Here is a 15,657-nt window from a genome sequence, read left to right on the forward strand (position 1 = left end):
GATTCTTTTGCCCCTCAGGCCCCTGACCTTTCATCCTAGATATTGAAGCTTTGCAGCAAATTGCTCCTGACAGCAGAACTGATCACTTTGTATTGCAACAACCACAATAAGAACAACAAATAAAGATGAAAAAGAATGAATAAAACCGGTCAGGATCCCCCAGTTTAAGATGATCATTCCCTTATATCAATAGTTTTCTATACAGCTTTGTAAAATTTTATTTAGAAAAAAAATTTTTAGGGGCACCTGGCTGACTCAGTCGGAAGGGCATGTGACTCTTGATCTTGGGTTTGTGAGTTCGAGACCCAAGTTGGGTGTAGCAATTACTTTATTTATTTATTTATTTATTTTTTCAACGTTTATTTATTTTTGGGACAGAGAGAGACAGAGCATGAACCAGGGAGGGGCAGAGAGAGAGGGAGACACAGAATCAGAAACAGGCCCCAGGCTCTGAGCCATCAGCCCAGAGCCAACGCGGGGCTCGAACTCATGGACCGCAAGATCGTGACCTGGCTGGAGTCGGACGCTTAACCGACTGCGCCACCCAGGCGCCCCATAAAAAAAGCTTAAAAAAAAAAAGTCTTTTAAAGAAGAAGAGAACATTCTACATATACCTCGGAACACAGATTACAGTCGTTTTTTGGCCAGTTTGGTGTGGTTTTTCAATTCTTCTTTTTTTTCAGTCTTTGAAACACCTGTCCCTGCCAGCCTCCAGGTGCCCCCAGCACTAAAGGGGAGGAGCTACTTCCCAGAATCTGCTCCTAACGTTGCTGCCCAACAGCCCAACCACCGGCAGTGCTGCCCTCCTGGGGACCAAAGAGGACCCTGATCACTCTGCTGTGTGCCATGTGAGTGCTATATTCACCAGGATGGCTGGCGGACCCAAGAAATGTTTGTCTTTCATTGGATTCAGCCTTATCTGTCTTAAAATGGTGAGTTCCCCATTCCAACCCACCTGCAACTATTTAGGGGGAAACAAAGACATTTATTATCTCTCTCTCTCTCTCTGTCTCTGTCTCTCTCTTTTTGAGAGATTAGTGGGTGGGGAGATAGAAAACAAAATAGTTTTGGACCATACCAAGATTGTATATGCTTGCATGTTTGAAATTTAATGCAATTTACTAGAGAAAGAAAACAAGATTATCATTATATTTTAAGAACAAAGATTTCTGAAAAATCTGTCAACAGCTACTGACTTAGTTCAATAGGCAGATTCAGGGAGAAAAATGAAAGAGTAATGTGATCTGTTTCCAGCCTCTAAATTCTATTTAGGATTCCTTTGGGGTAGATTTGAGTTTGGGAAATAATTTGTGCAAATAAATGCTCTGTATGGATTCAGATATTGCTCGCATTACGAATGAAAATGTTGTGATACACTTATTACTGCTCCGATTTATGTTTTACATTTCCCCAAATGGTATTTTTCTTCATGGTTCTAATTTTTGTAAACTTTCCTTTTCAGGTTGCTTCAGCAAATACAGGTAAAAATTTTTAAAATGCAAGTTTTCCCTCCCCATATTTGATTTTAATTTCCCCTGTTAATTCTTGGGCTACCCTGAAATAGAAAAGCTATCTCGGAAAAATATTCAACATCTCCTGAGTGTTCACCCTGTGAGTGTAACTGGTAAGACAAATACATGGACCAAATTTACAAGTCCTCATAAGACCTTCCTATTGAGTACTGAGATGTATAAAAAGTAATGTAGTGATGGATTTCTCAAATTCAGTTAGTCATTAGTAAAATATTATGGTGATTATCATTCTAGCCAAAGAAATAAAGTTTTAGCCACAAATAGTGAAAAGTCTAATTTATATAATTTTTCTTATTTGTATTCTGAAGAACTAGAGAAGAAAACTAGACATGTTTTTGAGTAAAAGCTTAGGATTCTCTACCTTTTTTTTTTTTCAACGTTTATTTATTTTTGGGGCAGAGAGAGACAGAGCATGAACGGGGGAGGGGCAGAGAGAGAGGGAGACACAGAATCGGAAACAGGCTCCAGGCTCTGAGCCATCAGCCCAGATCCCGACGCGGGGCTCGAACTCACAGACCGCGAGATCGTGACCTGGCTGAAGTCGGACGCTTAACCGACTACGCCACCCAGGTGCCCCAGGATTCTCTACTTTTGTAAGCAAGGATTTTACACTTGTAATAGTGCATCCTTAAAATACAGAAAACGAAAACTTAGGACTAGAAAAAGTCTTTCTTTTAAAAAAATTTTACCGTCATTTTTGCTGAATAAATGACTAAAGCCAAGGATAATTTCTTTAGAGGAAATTTATAGTCAATGAGATTTTGATTATTTAGAGGACCCATGTAATATTGATCATATCACCAATAAGGTCTCATAGCAATTCAACGTAAATGAGAACAATTTTTATTTATTATTTTGTCTGCCACAGGAAAGGAAGTGTAATTAAGGCCATTTAAAAATTGGGCGGATTTTTAAAAATATTTTTAAAAATTTTATTTTAGAAAGTGGGAGAGAGAGAGAGAGAGCGAGCATGAGCAGGAGAGAGAGGGGGAGAGAGGGGGGAGGGGGGGACAGAGTGGGGGAGAGAGTTGGGAAGAGAGAGGGAGAGGGAGAGAGAATCTCAAGCAGGCTCAGGGTGGAGCCCCACACAGGGCTCAATTCCATGAACCTTAAGATCATGACCTGAGCCGAAATCAAGAGTTGGAAATCAGTAAAAGACTGAGCCATTCAGGTGCCCCAAAGATTTTTATTTTAAAGTAATCTCTACACCCAATGTGGGGCCTGAACTCACAACCCTGAGATCAAGAGTCACATGCTCTATCAATTGAGCCAGACAGGTGCCTCAATTTTTAAAATAAAATAGGGGCACCTGGGTGGCTCAGTCAGTTAAGCATCTGGCTCTTGGTTTCCGCTCAGATCATGATTCCCATGGTTCACTAGTTTGAGCCCTGCCTCAGCTCTGTGCTGACAGTGCAGAGCCTGCTTAGGGGTCTCTCTGCAGAGAGAGAGAACCCTCTCCCTCCCTCTCTCTCTGCCCCTCCCACTCTCTCTCAAAATAAATAAATAAACTTAAACAAAATAATAAAAATTTGACAGTGTTACAGATGGCTGACCCATAAAATCCGTGCATGTGCAATAAGTTTCCAAAAATTATCTCATGTTTTACTTGTATCCTTTACCTTATTCTTGAGAAACCTTCACGATCACCAGGAAGCAATGAAAAGGACTGGTTGGCCATATACAAAGTGACTTTTTTTTAGAAGTGGCCTTTGGGTGAACAAAGAACTAGAACAAAATCTACTTCTGTGTCCTTAGAAGGTCGCAGGAGACACTGAGCCCTCAGGGCGGGGCCCTTTTTAGTCCCACACTATCCACAGTATTTGAGAGAAAGAATGGGGCAGGCTGAGATACCAATGATGCTATTAATTGATTCATCCTGGGTTTTCTTTTTTTTTTTTTTTTTTTCAACGTTTATTTATTTTTGGGACAGAGAGAGACAGAGCATGAACGGGGGAGGGGCAGAGAGAGAGGGAGACACAGAATCGGAAACAGGCTCCAGGCTCTGAGCCATCAGCCCAGAGCCTGACGCGGGGCTCGAACTCCCGGACCGCGAGATCGTGACCTGGCTGAAGTCGGACGCTTAACCGACTGCGCCACCCAGGCGCCCCCATCCTGGGTTTTCAATAAATGGCATGTGCTTTATTGATACTATGTAGGAGGTTCCATTTTGGGTGTGTGTATTATGATTCTCTTTGGGTTCTGGAATAGGCTTTTTATCTGTGTCTGGCCACTGGGGCTGCCTGAGCTAATTTAGATCTCTATGAGTTGGTGGAATGCACAGATACTGAGAAGCAAAGGGTCTCTTTCACTTTTGACTGATCAGAGTGGTTGATTGCAAATCTAGAGAATAGAGTTATCTCTTTTGTCAGAGCAGTAAGTGGGCCAAACACAGAACTGAGAAAGAGGGGAGAACTCCTGCTAATTTATGGAGCCTTACACATCCCAGTCAGGCTTCTCATTTCTTTAAGGGAAGCATAGTACAGAGGTGTTGATCTTTCACTGCTATTACTGGTCAGATTCCACCCAGTGAAGCAGGCAATCTGTCTCTCCTGTGCTTACCCCAGACTCCCCAGGATTTCACCTTCTAGCGCTTGTCCATGGCAGTGCCATGTGGTCTGGCTCTTCTAAACCCAAAAATTGCTCATCCTAATACACACACACACACACACACACACACACTAGCCCTTTCCACCTATCAAAGCCCCCTCGCATGCAATATTTAACTTAATCCTCACAACAATCCTGAGATGTAGATATTTTACATTTCAAAGTAAATCTTAAGATGTAGAAATTATTGGAAAAGGAGTTGAGAGACACAACCAAGTTAGTTAGAGGAAAGAAGACCTATAACACAGGATAAATAGCTGATACCAGAAAGGGGATGATTGGGGGGTGGGGGAGGGGTGAAGAGGGGGGCCCTTGATGGGGCTGTCTATCCTGCCGTGGGGGAGAGGGGACATGGGTGCTTCCTGCAGTCACCTTCTGCTGGTCAATGGCTAAGATGAGCAGGTCTGCGACTTTTCCCCAGCATATGTAACTTTCAGAGTTTTCTTTCGGTGGCAAAAGAGACAGTCCTGGGTGACGTTCAAGGAATGTCTGGCCAGTGCACAGTGGAGACTTTGTTCAGTCTTGCAGATTGGCTATTTCTGAGTTGCTGCCAAAGCCAACCCTCTGGGCTATTGGTGCAGAAAGAGAAGTTGTCTATGCACATAAGGATTTGGCAGGTGGGGGTCTGCCGAGGGGAGGGAGTCGATACCAGTAAATCACACATTTGGTCTATAGTTACTCTTTCTCCTCTTTGCCCTATAGTTTCATTTTGCCCTTTAGTTTTGAAGTTGGTCTATAGTGATTTTACCCGGCAAGTGAGGTACATTGAACATAAAAGGCTAAGTGCCAGTTCCAAACTTAAAACCGGCTATTTCTGTTTGACCTTTTCTTCCACTTGGACCTCCTGCACCCAGGGCATTTTTGTGCCTGTGGAGTTTTACAATGTTGTAAATCTTGTTACCATGCTGTATCTCTTACCCCTTACCCAAAGTGCAGGAATGCCTTATATAAACTCATGACATAAGCATTCATGTCCCACAGACAAACCATGGCCTGGCCCAGGTGAGGAGTGACCACGGCACCTCCTTCTTATGCTGGGGCAGATGTTTTGATGGAGAGTGGGAGAATGATGTTTATTTTTGTTTTATATAGAAGAATCTAAAAATGGTTCCACTCTGATAATATGAAAGAAAGTACGATAGAGCAATCGTAAAACAAAGAACTCAATGTTCCCTCTTCCTCCATTAGATTAGATACCTTGTGGGAAATGTGCAAGTGCACGAGATGGAGACATAGCCACAGCAGAGGTGAGACCCTGGCCTTCAGGCAGAGGCAGTGGAGCATAGGTGAGGGGCTGGGAGGGGAGATTGGTGGCAGCAGAGAAGGCCTGGGAATTCACAGAGTGCCAAACCAGTGTGGAAGCCTCTGGAATGAAGCCCCTCAATGACTCTCTCCTTCCTCTCAGAGTTCTTTCCCACAATCATTCCCTGCTTTTTTTTTTTTTTTTTTTTTTTAAAGTAGGCTCTATCCCCAATGTGGGACTAGAGCTCACAACCCCGAGATCAAGGGTCGCATGCTCTACAGACTGAGCCAGGCAGGGGCCCCACTCCCCACTCTGATTTAACCCTTTGAAAAGTACAAAAAATACAAATTATCCCAGAGGCAACTGGGAAAAACCTCTTTGAAATCCCATTCTGAATGAGAAGTTTGAGCTTTCTGGCTCTCTTTTGGAGAGTAGCTTTGCATTTCTTTTTCTCTGTTTTGTCTTGATCTTGAAAATGAGGGCAGGGGCGCCTGGCTGGCTCAGTCAGGAGAGCATGCGACTCTTGATCTCAGAGTTGTAAGTTCGAGCCCCACATTAGGTGCAGAGATTACTTAAAATAAAATCTCTTAAAAAAAAAAGAAGAAGAAAAAGAAAACGGTGAAAGAAGTAATCTTCATAGATATCCTAGCTAATGTACAACTTCAAAATCTCTTCCAGCTCCTGAAATACCCTCTATTGATCAGGCATATTCAAAAATCAGCACCAGCATCACTGTGGAATGGGCCACAGTGCCAGGGGCCACCAGTTATCTTCTCACGGCTGAAGATGGAGACACTGTCATTGAAACCATGGTGGCCAATTCCCCAGGCACTGTGACAGGCCTGAAGGCTGCAACCTTGTACCAAATCACTGTCAGATCTGTCAGTGCCACTGGGAGAAGCCCAGCATCGCTTCCAAAGCAGGCCAAGACAGGTAGCTGGATGCTTGTCCTCTGTCGGGCTATTGTTTGTGACCTGGATCCGTTATACTGAGGCTGCAAGTACATGATATAATTTTGTGTCATTTGAGTGCCTACGATTCAGGGCCCAGAGGTGAAAGCCACCAAATGTTTTAGGAATTCAGATATCTGTGGAGGTGGTGGTATTTAAATTCCAGATGCTTTGGAAAATAAAACCCATTTTGGGCGTCTTTATGAACATCCTGCTTTTTTTTTTTTTTTTTTTTTTTAATTTTTTTCCAACGTTTATTTATTTTTGGGACAGAGAGAGACAGAGCACGAACGGGGGAGGGGCAGAGAGAGAGGGAGACACAGAACCGGAAACAGGCTCCAGGCTCTGAGCCATCAGCCCAGAGCCTGACGCGGGGCTCGAACTCACGGACCGCGAGATCGTGACCTGGCTGAAGTCAGACGCTTAACCGACTGCGCCACCCAGGCACCCCTGAACATCCCTGCTTTTAAGGGCACCTGGGTGACTCGGTTAAGCATCAGACTTCGGCTCGGGTCATGATCTCACAGTTAGTGAGTTCGAGCCCCACATTGGGTTCTTGGCTGACAGCACAAAGCCTGCTTCAAATTCTCACTCCTCTCTCTCTGCTCCTCTGCCCTTTTTCAAAATAAGCAAATAAACATAAAAATTTTCTAAAAAAATATTATAAACCTTCATTTCCCCATATTATAATTACAGGGATATTTTATATAATTTCTTACAAACCTCCAGTTGAAAGTCATGCCTAATATTAGAGTTATTCTGTTCCCCATTCCTTTAATGAGTCATTTATGATTAATACACATTTAGATAGTCACATTATTTATATATACATTATATATTTTTTATTATTTTATAATAATGTGTATTATAATACAAATTGTTTTTATTTATTTATTTATTCATTTATTTTAATGTTTATTTATTTTTGAGACAGAGAGAGAGCATGAACGGGGGAGGAGCAGAGAGAGAGAGGGAGACACAGAATCCAAAGTAGGCTCCAGGCTCTGAGCTGTCAGCACAGAGCCCAACACGGGGCTCGAACTCACGGACCATGAGATCGTGACCTGGGCCGAAGTCGGACGCTGAGCCGACTGAGCCACCCAGGCGCCCCTATTTATTTATTTTTGAGAGAGAGAGCACAAGTGGGGGAGGGTCAGAGAGAGAGGAGACAGACTCCCAAGCAGGCTCCATGCTGTCAGCTTGGAGCCCAGTGTGGGGCTCAAACTCACCAACTTCAAGGTCATGACCCAAGCCAAAAGCAAGAGTTGGATGCTTAACCGACTGAGCCACCCAGGTGCCCCTAGATAGCCATTATTTAATGGAACTCTACCTACCGTAAATCCTTTTGCAAAGCAAATAATTATTTCATAATATGGATGATCAACCTCAAATTATTTATTTCTAAATCTGAATTATCCTCTATTGGAGTTTCCTAATGCAAATGCATGTGTTTTTGTCTTCATAGTGTTGGCTGCACCAATTCTAGAAGTAAGCTCTCCAAGTCCAGACTCTATTCTTGTGCAGTGGGAAGCTGTATATATGGCAATTGGATTCTCTGTGTCCATTATGCAAGCCAATGGTTTGGGTAGAATATGGAAAGAGAATACCACAAACACCTCCTTGACATTCACCAGGTTAGATGCTGGGACTCTCTACACCATAAAGGCCTATGCATGGAATGCCAATGGAACCCCTGGGGACGACTCCACCTGCAATCAGAGAACAAGTAAGGACTTCCCAGCTCAGCCTCAAGCAATCTCCCTTTTGATTAATGAGAGGCTATGCATCGTAGCTGTAGCCGTTGCAAGCGGGTGTTAACTGATAAGTACAGAGCAGCTGGCGATAGATATTTAAATTTATTATGAGTTTATTTATAGTGCGGTAGTTTAAACGCTGACTGCCTGTATAAAGAAATGCTGCTCAGAATACACAGAGCATGGCTTCTCTGTCTCTGATATCTAACTTATTTCAAGCATACACATGCCGTATCACACAACAGGAGATGATTTTTGCTAGGTTTATGAGTCTCCCCGACCCTTCCTAGCTTCAGACCAACAGCATAAACAGAAAGAACTGGGACAAACAGGAATTCATTTTATTCAGTAGCCAGTTAGTGAGTGTGAGCCAACTTTGAGTGAGCATTGCTCTAGAGATCCAGCAGCAAACCAAACAAAGTTCCTGTTGTTAGGGTACTTTATGCTGTTCTGGGAATCAGAATTTCAGATATATTGCCCCAAACCTCAGCTTAGGCCTGCTCAGGGGATCCTACTGCATGATACGTGGAAACCCAAACCGATCTGCTGGAGTAAGCCAAAAAGAATGAGAGGGAGAGGGAGGGAAGGAGAGGGATTTTTTTTTCTCTCGAGACAGAGTAAGCCACCCACTGACAATGTGGCCTAATGCCAGACTCTCACCAAACCAGATAAGCTGTTTCATCCCTTGGAGAGGACCAAGGAAAGGGAGGAAAGAAACCAGAGCTGTTCTTTCCAACATACCCTAAGTTTGGAGGGTGGGATGGAAGCCCCATTATCTGTGAGTCAAGACAGAAATTCAGGGAGAAAGGGTGTGCCTTTTGTAATACTTCTCTAGAGCAACATCATAGCAAGGTGGCCTTAAGGTGATTCTTGTTGGGCCTGGTGAGTCAGGATGTCTGTGATAAACCAGTCTCTCCCGGCCTTTTTCTATGCATTCATTCATTCTTTCTTTCCACAAACGTTAACTGAGGGCCCACTATGTGCTGGGCATCATTTAGCTGATGGGGACACAAAATCAATTAAAGTGTAATCCCTACACTTGGAGAACTGATTGTGTCTTAGGGGAGACCAACGCATAAATCAGTGATTACAGTTCAGTGTAACAAGTGCTTTGAGAGAAGGATTTGCAGGCACAGAGTAGTATGAGAGGAAACCTCTCCATCAGGCTGGGGTCAGGGACAGCCACCTCCAAAGGTGACTGTTTTCTTAAAGCTTTCCTTTTTCATTTGTTTCCTATGTTTAAACATATTTTAGAGTATTGGGGCGCCTGGGAGGCTCAGTCAGTTGAGCGTCCAACTTCGGCTCAGGTCATGATCTCCCAGTTCATGGGTTCGAGGCCCGCATCTGGCTCTGTGCTAACAGCTAGCTCAGAGTCTGGACTGAGACAGAGTCAGTCTCGGATTCTGTGTCTCCCTCTCTCTCTCTCTCTGTCTCTCACGTGCTCGCGCTCTCTCTCTCTCAAAAATAAATAAAACATAAAAAAAATTTTTTTTTTAATTTTTTAGAGTATAGATTTAGCCTCTCTATTAGTTTGCTAGGGCTGTCTTAATGAAGTGCCACAAACCTACTTAAACAACACAAATTTGTTGTCTCCCCATTTTAGAGGCCAGAAGTCTGAAATCAAGATGTCAGCACAATTGGTTCCTTCTCAGCACTATGAGGGAAGGATTTGTTCCAGGACTTTCTCCTTGGCTTATAGATGGTGCCCTTCATAATCACATGGCATTCTACCTGGAAGTGTATGCCTATGTCCAGATTTCCTCTTTTTATTTTTTAATTAGTTAATTAATGCTTCATGAATTTGCATGTCATTCCTTATGCAGGGGCCATGCTAATCCATATCATTCCAATTTTATTATTAAAAAAATTTTTTTTGATGTTTATTCATTTTTGAGAGAGACAGAGACAGAGCATGAGCAGAGGAGGGGCAGAGAGAGAGAGGGAGACACAGAATCCGAAGCCGGCTCCAGGCTCTGAGCTCAGCACAGAGCCTAACGTGGGGCTCCAACCCACCTACTGTGAGATCATGACCTGAGCTGAAGTTGGATGCTTAACCAACTAAGCCACTCAAGCGCCCCATGTATCATTCCAATTTTAGTATATGTGTTACCAAAGCAAGCACAAAATTTTCTCTCTTTCTAAGGACACCAGTCATATTGGATTAGGGCCCACCCTAATGATCTCATCTGCACTAATTGCATCTACTATGACCCTGTTTTCAAATAAGATGACATTTTGAGGTACTAGGGGTTAGGACTTCAACATACGAATTTTGAGGGGACTCAGTTCAACCCCCCAACAACACCCAATACTGTACTCATTTTTCCTGGTTCTCCCATCCCCCATGTGGAAAGAGCTGGTTGTCCTAAAATACTGCAGGTTACTTTTACTAGCCTTGAACCCAGAATTACTTCAGAGCAGAACTGCCTCTGCAGGCTAACCAGGAAGCAGGGGAAGGGTCCTGTAGGACCTCGAAGGCCTATAGGAGAAACATGGCAGGGATGTGCCCTGTAGAGGATGAGTTGAGTCCCTGTTTCCTCAAACAGGGCCTTGCCTGTATAACCCACGTGTGTCTAGAAGTTGCTGGTTTCTGCTCATATGCTATGCAAGCAGTTCTCTAATGCCTTCCAGGTGGGCCTCATTACAGCACAGATCCCCAACACAAAAGGATACTTCTCAAGCTTTCTCAAAAGGATAACCTTGAAAAGAGGAAGGCATATTTCTAAGAATGTAGAGGGAAGTTTTTGGAGACACTAAAATGACTGCTCTAATATATGACCATCACACTTGATACTTTCCTTTCTTCCCTTTGATTTCGAATGGAATGAAATTTTGCTCTTCTAGAATCAGTTATGACCTAAAAACACTTACAGAAAAAGTCTTAGCAGGTGTCAGAAGTAAAGAAGGGAACAGTGTCTGGCTGTCTCAACTAGTAGAGCATATGAGTCTTGATTTCAGAGTTGTAAGTTCAAGCCCCATGTTGGTGTAGAGATTACTTAAAAATAAAATCTTAAAAAAAAAGTAGGGGTGCCTGCCTGGCTCAGTTGGTTAAGCATCCAACTCTTGATCTCAGCTCAGGTCTCAATCTCAGGGTCGTGAGTTTAAGCCCTACATTGGGCTCTGTGCTGGGCATAGAGCCTATTTAAAAAAAAAAAAAAAGTAAAGGAAGGATATTGTTGAAGCTACTCCGTTCAGCTTCATCTTTCGATAATAGAATATTTGACCTACCACTTAATAATAACATATCCGCAGGGCCCTTTTAGCCCTTCACATTTATAATCTCATTTAATTATTCAATTACTTGTTGAGTTGTGTGTTCACTGATTCATTCAGTAAATGAATGAATGCTTATTTAGCACCTAATATGTGGTAGGGACTGATCTTATTAGATCCATTTTACAGACGTTAAAAAAAAAAGTAAATAACATATTAAATAACATGGATAAGGTCGCATAGCTAGTTATGCGTTTGCATAGTCAACGGCAGATGTGTTACCCTAAGTCCTGATTTTATGCTCTAAACGCTTGTAATTATCCTACTATCGTGGTACGTCATCCTCCAAGCTCTGCAATGTTGTTAGGCCAAATCTTACTTGGATTTTCGAGGCTACTGCAAAATCTTAATTGTTTCTCAAATATCTAGGTCCTCGTGCCCCTGCCAGCATTCAAGTCTCTCTTGACAGTGGGGCTCTGAAGGCTTCTGTTTCATGGGCCCCAACGGAAGGAGCATTCAACTATACCGTGATGGCTTTGAGTGACTCTTCGGAGCTGAGCTGTAGTACGACTCGCAGTGCCTGTACTATCTCCTCCCTACAGTGTGGGACTGAGTACCTAATTTCAGTTTTAGCAAGTAATGATGCTGGGTCTAGCAAGTCAACTTCATCAGAGGCCCTAAAAACTGGTATGTAAGCAAGAGTGACTGTGGGGCTGGCAAGCCAGTGTGACTGCCATAAGGGAAACAAATAACCACCTGATAATGTTGATAATGTTCCAGAACATTCTAGAAGCCTGGTCTAAGTGAAAGCATTGAATGGGACATTCTAAGGAGTTTTAATGTGATAGTAAAACTGGATATCACGCATTGGAAAAAGCACATCTTTGAAAATTAGGAGTCCTGGCTCCTATTCTGTTCTTTCATTAATTGATTTTCTTTATACTTTGTAAAGCTGTAAAAATTCTAGGATCCAGCTGGAGTTATACATAGGTTTAACTGTGCAGTACACACAATGGCCTCTTCCTTACATCATGTTTTGCAGACCTATGCTGGGAGGGAGCTATTTGTTAAATAAAGGTGGGCAGTCTATAATTCTGAGTATGTGTTTAAATATCTTCCTATTTTCATCTTATCAGAAAAATGAAGGCTTACATATGTGGAGGTTTACTCCTCTATTTAGAAACATTTCTGTGTTTTGGTGATGGGAACTAACATTTAGTGAAGACCTACTATGTACCAGGCACTATAAATACATCATTTTATTTATCTTTCATGACAACTCAATGATGTAGGCTCTATTATTTCCTTTTTCAGATAAAAAAAAAATTTAGGTCTGAGAGTGATGTAATTTTTCCAAAGGCACACCAATAATAAGCGTTAGAGCTAGGATTCAAGCCCAGGTTTGCCTGATTTTAGTCCTCTAAGCCAAAGAAAATGTAGATAATCACAATAATGTCCACTTTACCCAACAGAGAGAACTATGTCCTCCTGAGTTTAAAAGGCTTCTGAGCAGAGAGGAAAAGAGCCATCACCAAGCTGATGCAGTGTATTTTACAGGGAAAAAATAAGCCAAGCCCTCAGATACACAGTTTCTTTTTTTTTTTTTTTTAACTTTTTTAAAAGTTTATTTATTTATTGAGAGAGGAGAGAGGAGAGAGGAGACAGAGAGAGAATCCCAAGCAGGTCCTGTGTTGCCGGCACAGAGCTCAACATGGGGCTGGGTCTCACGAACTGTGAGATCATGACCTGAGCTGAAATCGAGTGGGACACTTAACCAACTGAGCCACCCAGGAGCCCAGATGCACAATTTCTTATAGTTATGTTAAATTAAGGTCACTGATAGCAAACCTGGTGATTTGGGTTCTCTTTTGACAGTTATAATTTGCTGCAGACAGCCTATTAGAAATGGTTATGAGGTTGGAATAGCTGAGAGTGAAGGAAAAGATCAGAATACACTTTCAAAAGCATAGCAGATCCAAGTTAATCATTTAATGCAGGAGAGAACCCTCCAGTGTTTCCCAATCTTGGAGGCACATTAAGAGCATCTGGGGAGCTTTTTAAAAATCCACCTAAGATCAACTAAATCAGAGCTTCTGGGAGTGGAGTCTGGTATGACTAGTTTGTAAAAGCTCCTCACTTAATTCTAATGTGCAGCCAGGGTAAAGTGCCACTGAAATAATCCTGCATGTTTACAGTTGGGTGGCATCAGTTTGTGTATAAAATAATCAGTCATGGGACGCCTGGGTGGCTCAGTTGGTTAAGCGTCCAACTTACGGCTCAGGTTATGATCTCACGGTTTGTGAGTTCGAGCCCCGCATCGAGTTCTGGGCTGACAGCTTAGAGTCTGGAGCCTGCTTCGGATTCTGTGACTTCCTCTCTCTCTACCCCTCCCTCACTTGTTTCTTCTCTGTCTCTCAAAAATAAATAGACATTAAAAAAATAAATAGACATAAAAAAATAAATAGACATTAAAACAATCTGTCATGATCATGGGAACAGCCCAACTTACCAATAAAAGAACTATGTTTCAAAAGTGCTATGTGTTTCCTGGGTCCCAGAATTGTGAAATATATTTTAGGAAGATTCCACTAAAGATGGCTAAAATTTTAAAAGCGTAGAGCTTGAAAGAATAAACTTCATTTGAAGTCATCCCTTCATTCTATGCTGATCCTGGCATTGCCTTAACACAGAAATGAATGCAATGTTAACGAAGGTGATCCATGCCTATTTCTTTTATTTTTTTAATTAAAAAAAATTTTTTAATGTTTATTTATTTTTGAGAAAGACAGAGTGTGAGCGGGGGAGGGGCAGAGCGAGGAGCAGACACAGAATCCGAAGCAGGCTCCAGGCTCTGCGCTGTCAGCACAAACTGTGAGATCATGACCTGAGCTGATGTCAGACACTTAACCAACTGAGCCACTCGGGCGCCCATCCATGCCTGTTTCTGACATTGTCTAGCATGTATTGTGTGAGATAAGTTTTACAACATGTGAGAATGCCTTGTTGGTTTGCACATACTGTTTGATTTATTCCTTGTCCATGGCATGTGATATTCTGGACAACTGCAAAGGTATAAAGAAACTCTCTTGCAGGACTCTCATAGCTGTTCATTATTTACTGTTTCCTAGTTGCCTGTGCACCTGGAAGAGTGACCGTCCAAGAAGATCCTCCGGGCCACCTGTCTGTGGCTTGGTCCAATGTAGATCTGGGTGATTACTATGTGGCCTTTGTGAAGAGTGATGATGGCTTGGAAGTCCACTGCAACACATCCCTCACCCAGTGCAATTTCTTATCTGAATGTGGCTTCACTTACTTTATTAGTGTTTTTGCCTATAACAAGGCAGGGCAGAGTCCTCTGGGCGATGTGTTCAATTATACCACAGGTAAGTTGCACTTGATGCTTGTGAAGGGAGTTCTGAGTTCCCTGAACTCAGCAGCAGCATAAATCACCTTTGCGATAACTGACTGACATAGGTTACCTGGGAGTCATTCCAGGGTCAAGAACAGAAAGAGAATCTCTCCTCTCACATTCTTTCCAGAGCAGGAAATTTTGGGTTCATGGACCCAACCTTAACAAGAATGCAAGGCGTAGAAGTGAAAAGAGAGCAAAGAATATAGTCGTTCATACCTGCTCTGAAAAATTAAACCCTCCACCATGATCTACTGAGTGTTCAGCACCCTGTGCAAAGTGCTGAAGGGGACACAGTCCTCCTGTCTCAGGAGTTCACCCTTTCCCCGAGACCTGAAAACAGAGATGCCATGGCAAAGGCACTGCCTGGTGTGGAAGGCTCTGCAGCAGGACACCTGTCCTAACTTGTCCTAATTGTCCTAACTTGACCTCTATCTCATTTGAAAAATGGGGATAAAGACATTACCTTGCTAGTTCCTTAGTGTCCTTAGTATGCAAAATGGGACAAATAATAATGAGAGCATGAATATGAAATAGGTCTTTGCATGTGGTAAAGCACAGTGCAAAGCATTTTTTATTAGCATCATTATTACTATTATTCTCTTCTACTAGGCTTGGATCTTCTAGGGAGCAGGGACTGTTTTATTTACCTCTTCATCCTCAATGTTTCTTATACTGTGATTGGCATATGGGAAACACTTGATGTTTGAAGAATGAATGGAGTGAGTGATTTAAACTTAACCATATTTACAAATAAAAACATAATATCATTGTGTATAACTAGCTGGATTACAATAAATTTTACCAAGTTGAAGGAATCAAATAATTGATGCCTTTGGAAAATAGAATAAGAGGCTATCAATCAAGTCTCAAGAGCACAGGACGGCCTTGCAGAAGGAGTGAACTTGAACTGGATATTTAAGGATGAATGGAATGTAGGTGGGGCAAG

At 42.4% G+C, this 15,657-nt stretch overlaps 1 protein-coding gene and 1 pseudogene across 1 annotated transcript in view; one reads left to right on the top strand and one right to left on the bottom strand.

Annotated features, from left to right (window-relative positions):
• The first annotated feature begins 869 nt into the window (after positions 1-869).
• The window catches only part of FNDC7 (fibronectin type III domain containing 7), a 30,581-nt gene continuing 15,793 nt past the window's right edge, over positions 870-15,657 (top strand). The window contains exons 1-6 of the mRNA XM_045478491.1: positions 870-932; positions 1,463-1,481; positions 6,061-6,315; positions 7,798-8,058; positions 11,729-11,986; positions 14,428-14,682. Coding sequence (XP_045334447.1) covers positions 870-932; positions 1,463-1,481; positions 6,061-6,315; positions 7,798-8,058; positions 11,729-11,986; positions 14,428-14,682 — 1,111 coding nt within the window. The remainder of the gene's footprint in view (positions 933-1,462; positions 1,482-6,060; positions 6,316-7,797; positions 8,059-11,728; positions 11,987-14,427; positions 14,683-15,657) is intronic.
• LOC123600195 lies at positions 9,864-9,958 on the bottom strand (annotated as a pseudogene).

Source organism: Leopardus geoffroyi, chromosome C1, assembly GCF_018350155.1.
Source record: "Leopardus geoffroyi isolate Oge1 chromosome C1, O.geoffroyi_Oge1_pat1.0, whole genome shotgun sequence".
NCBI lineage: Eukaryota > Metazoa > Chordata > Mammalia > Carnivora > Felidae > Leopardus > Leopardus geoffroyi.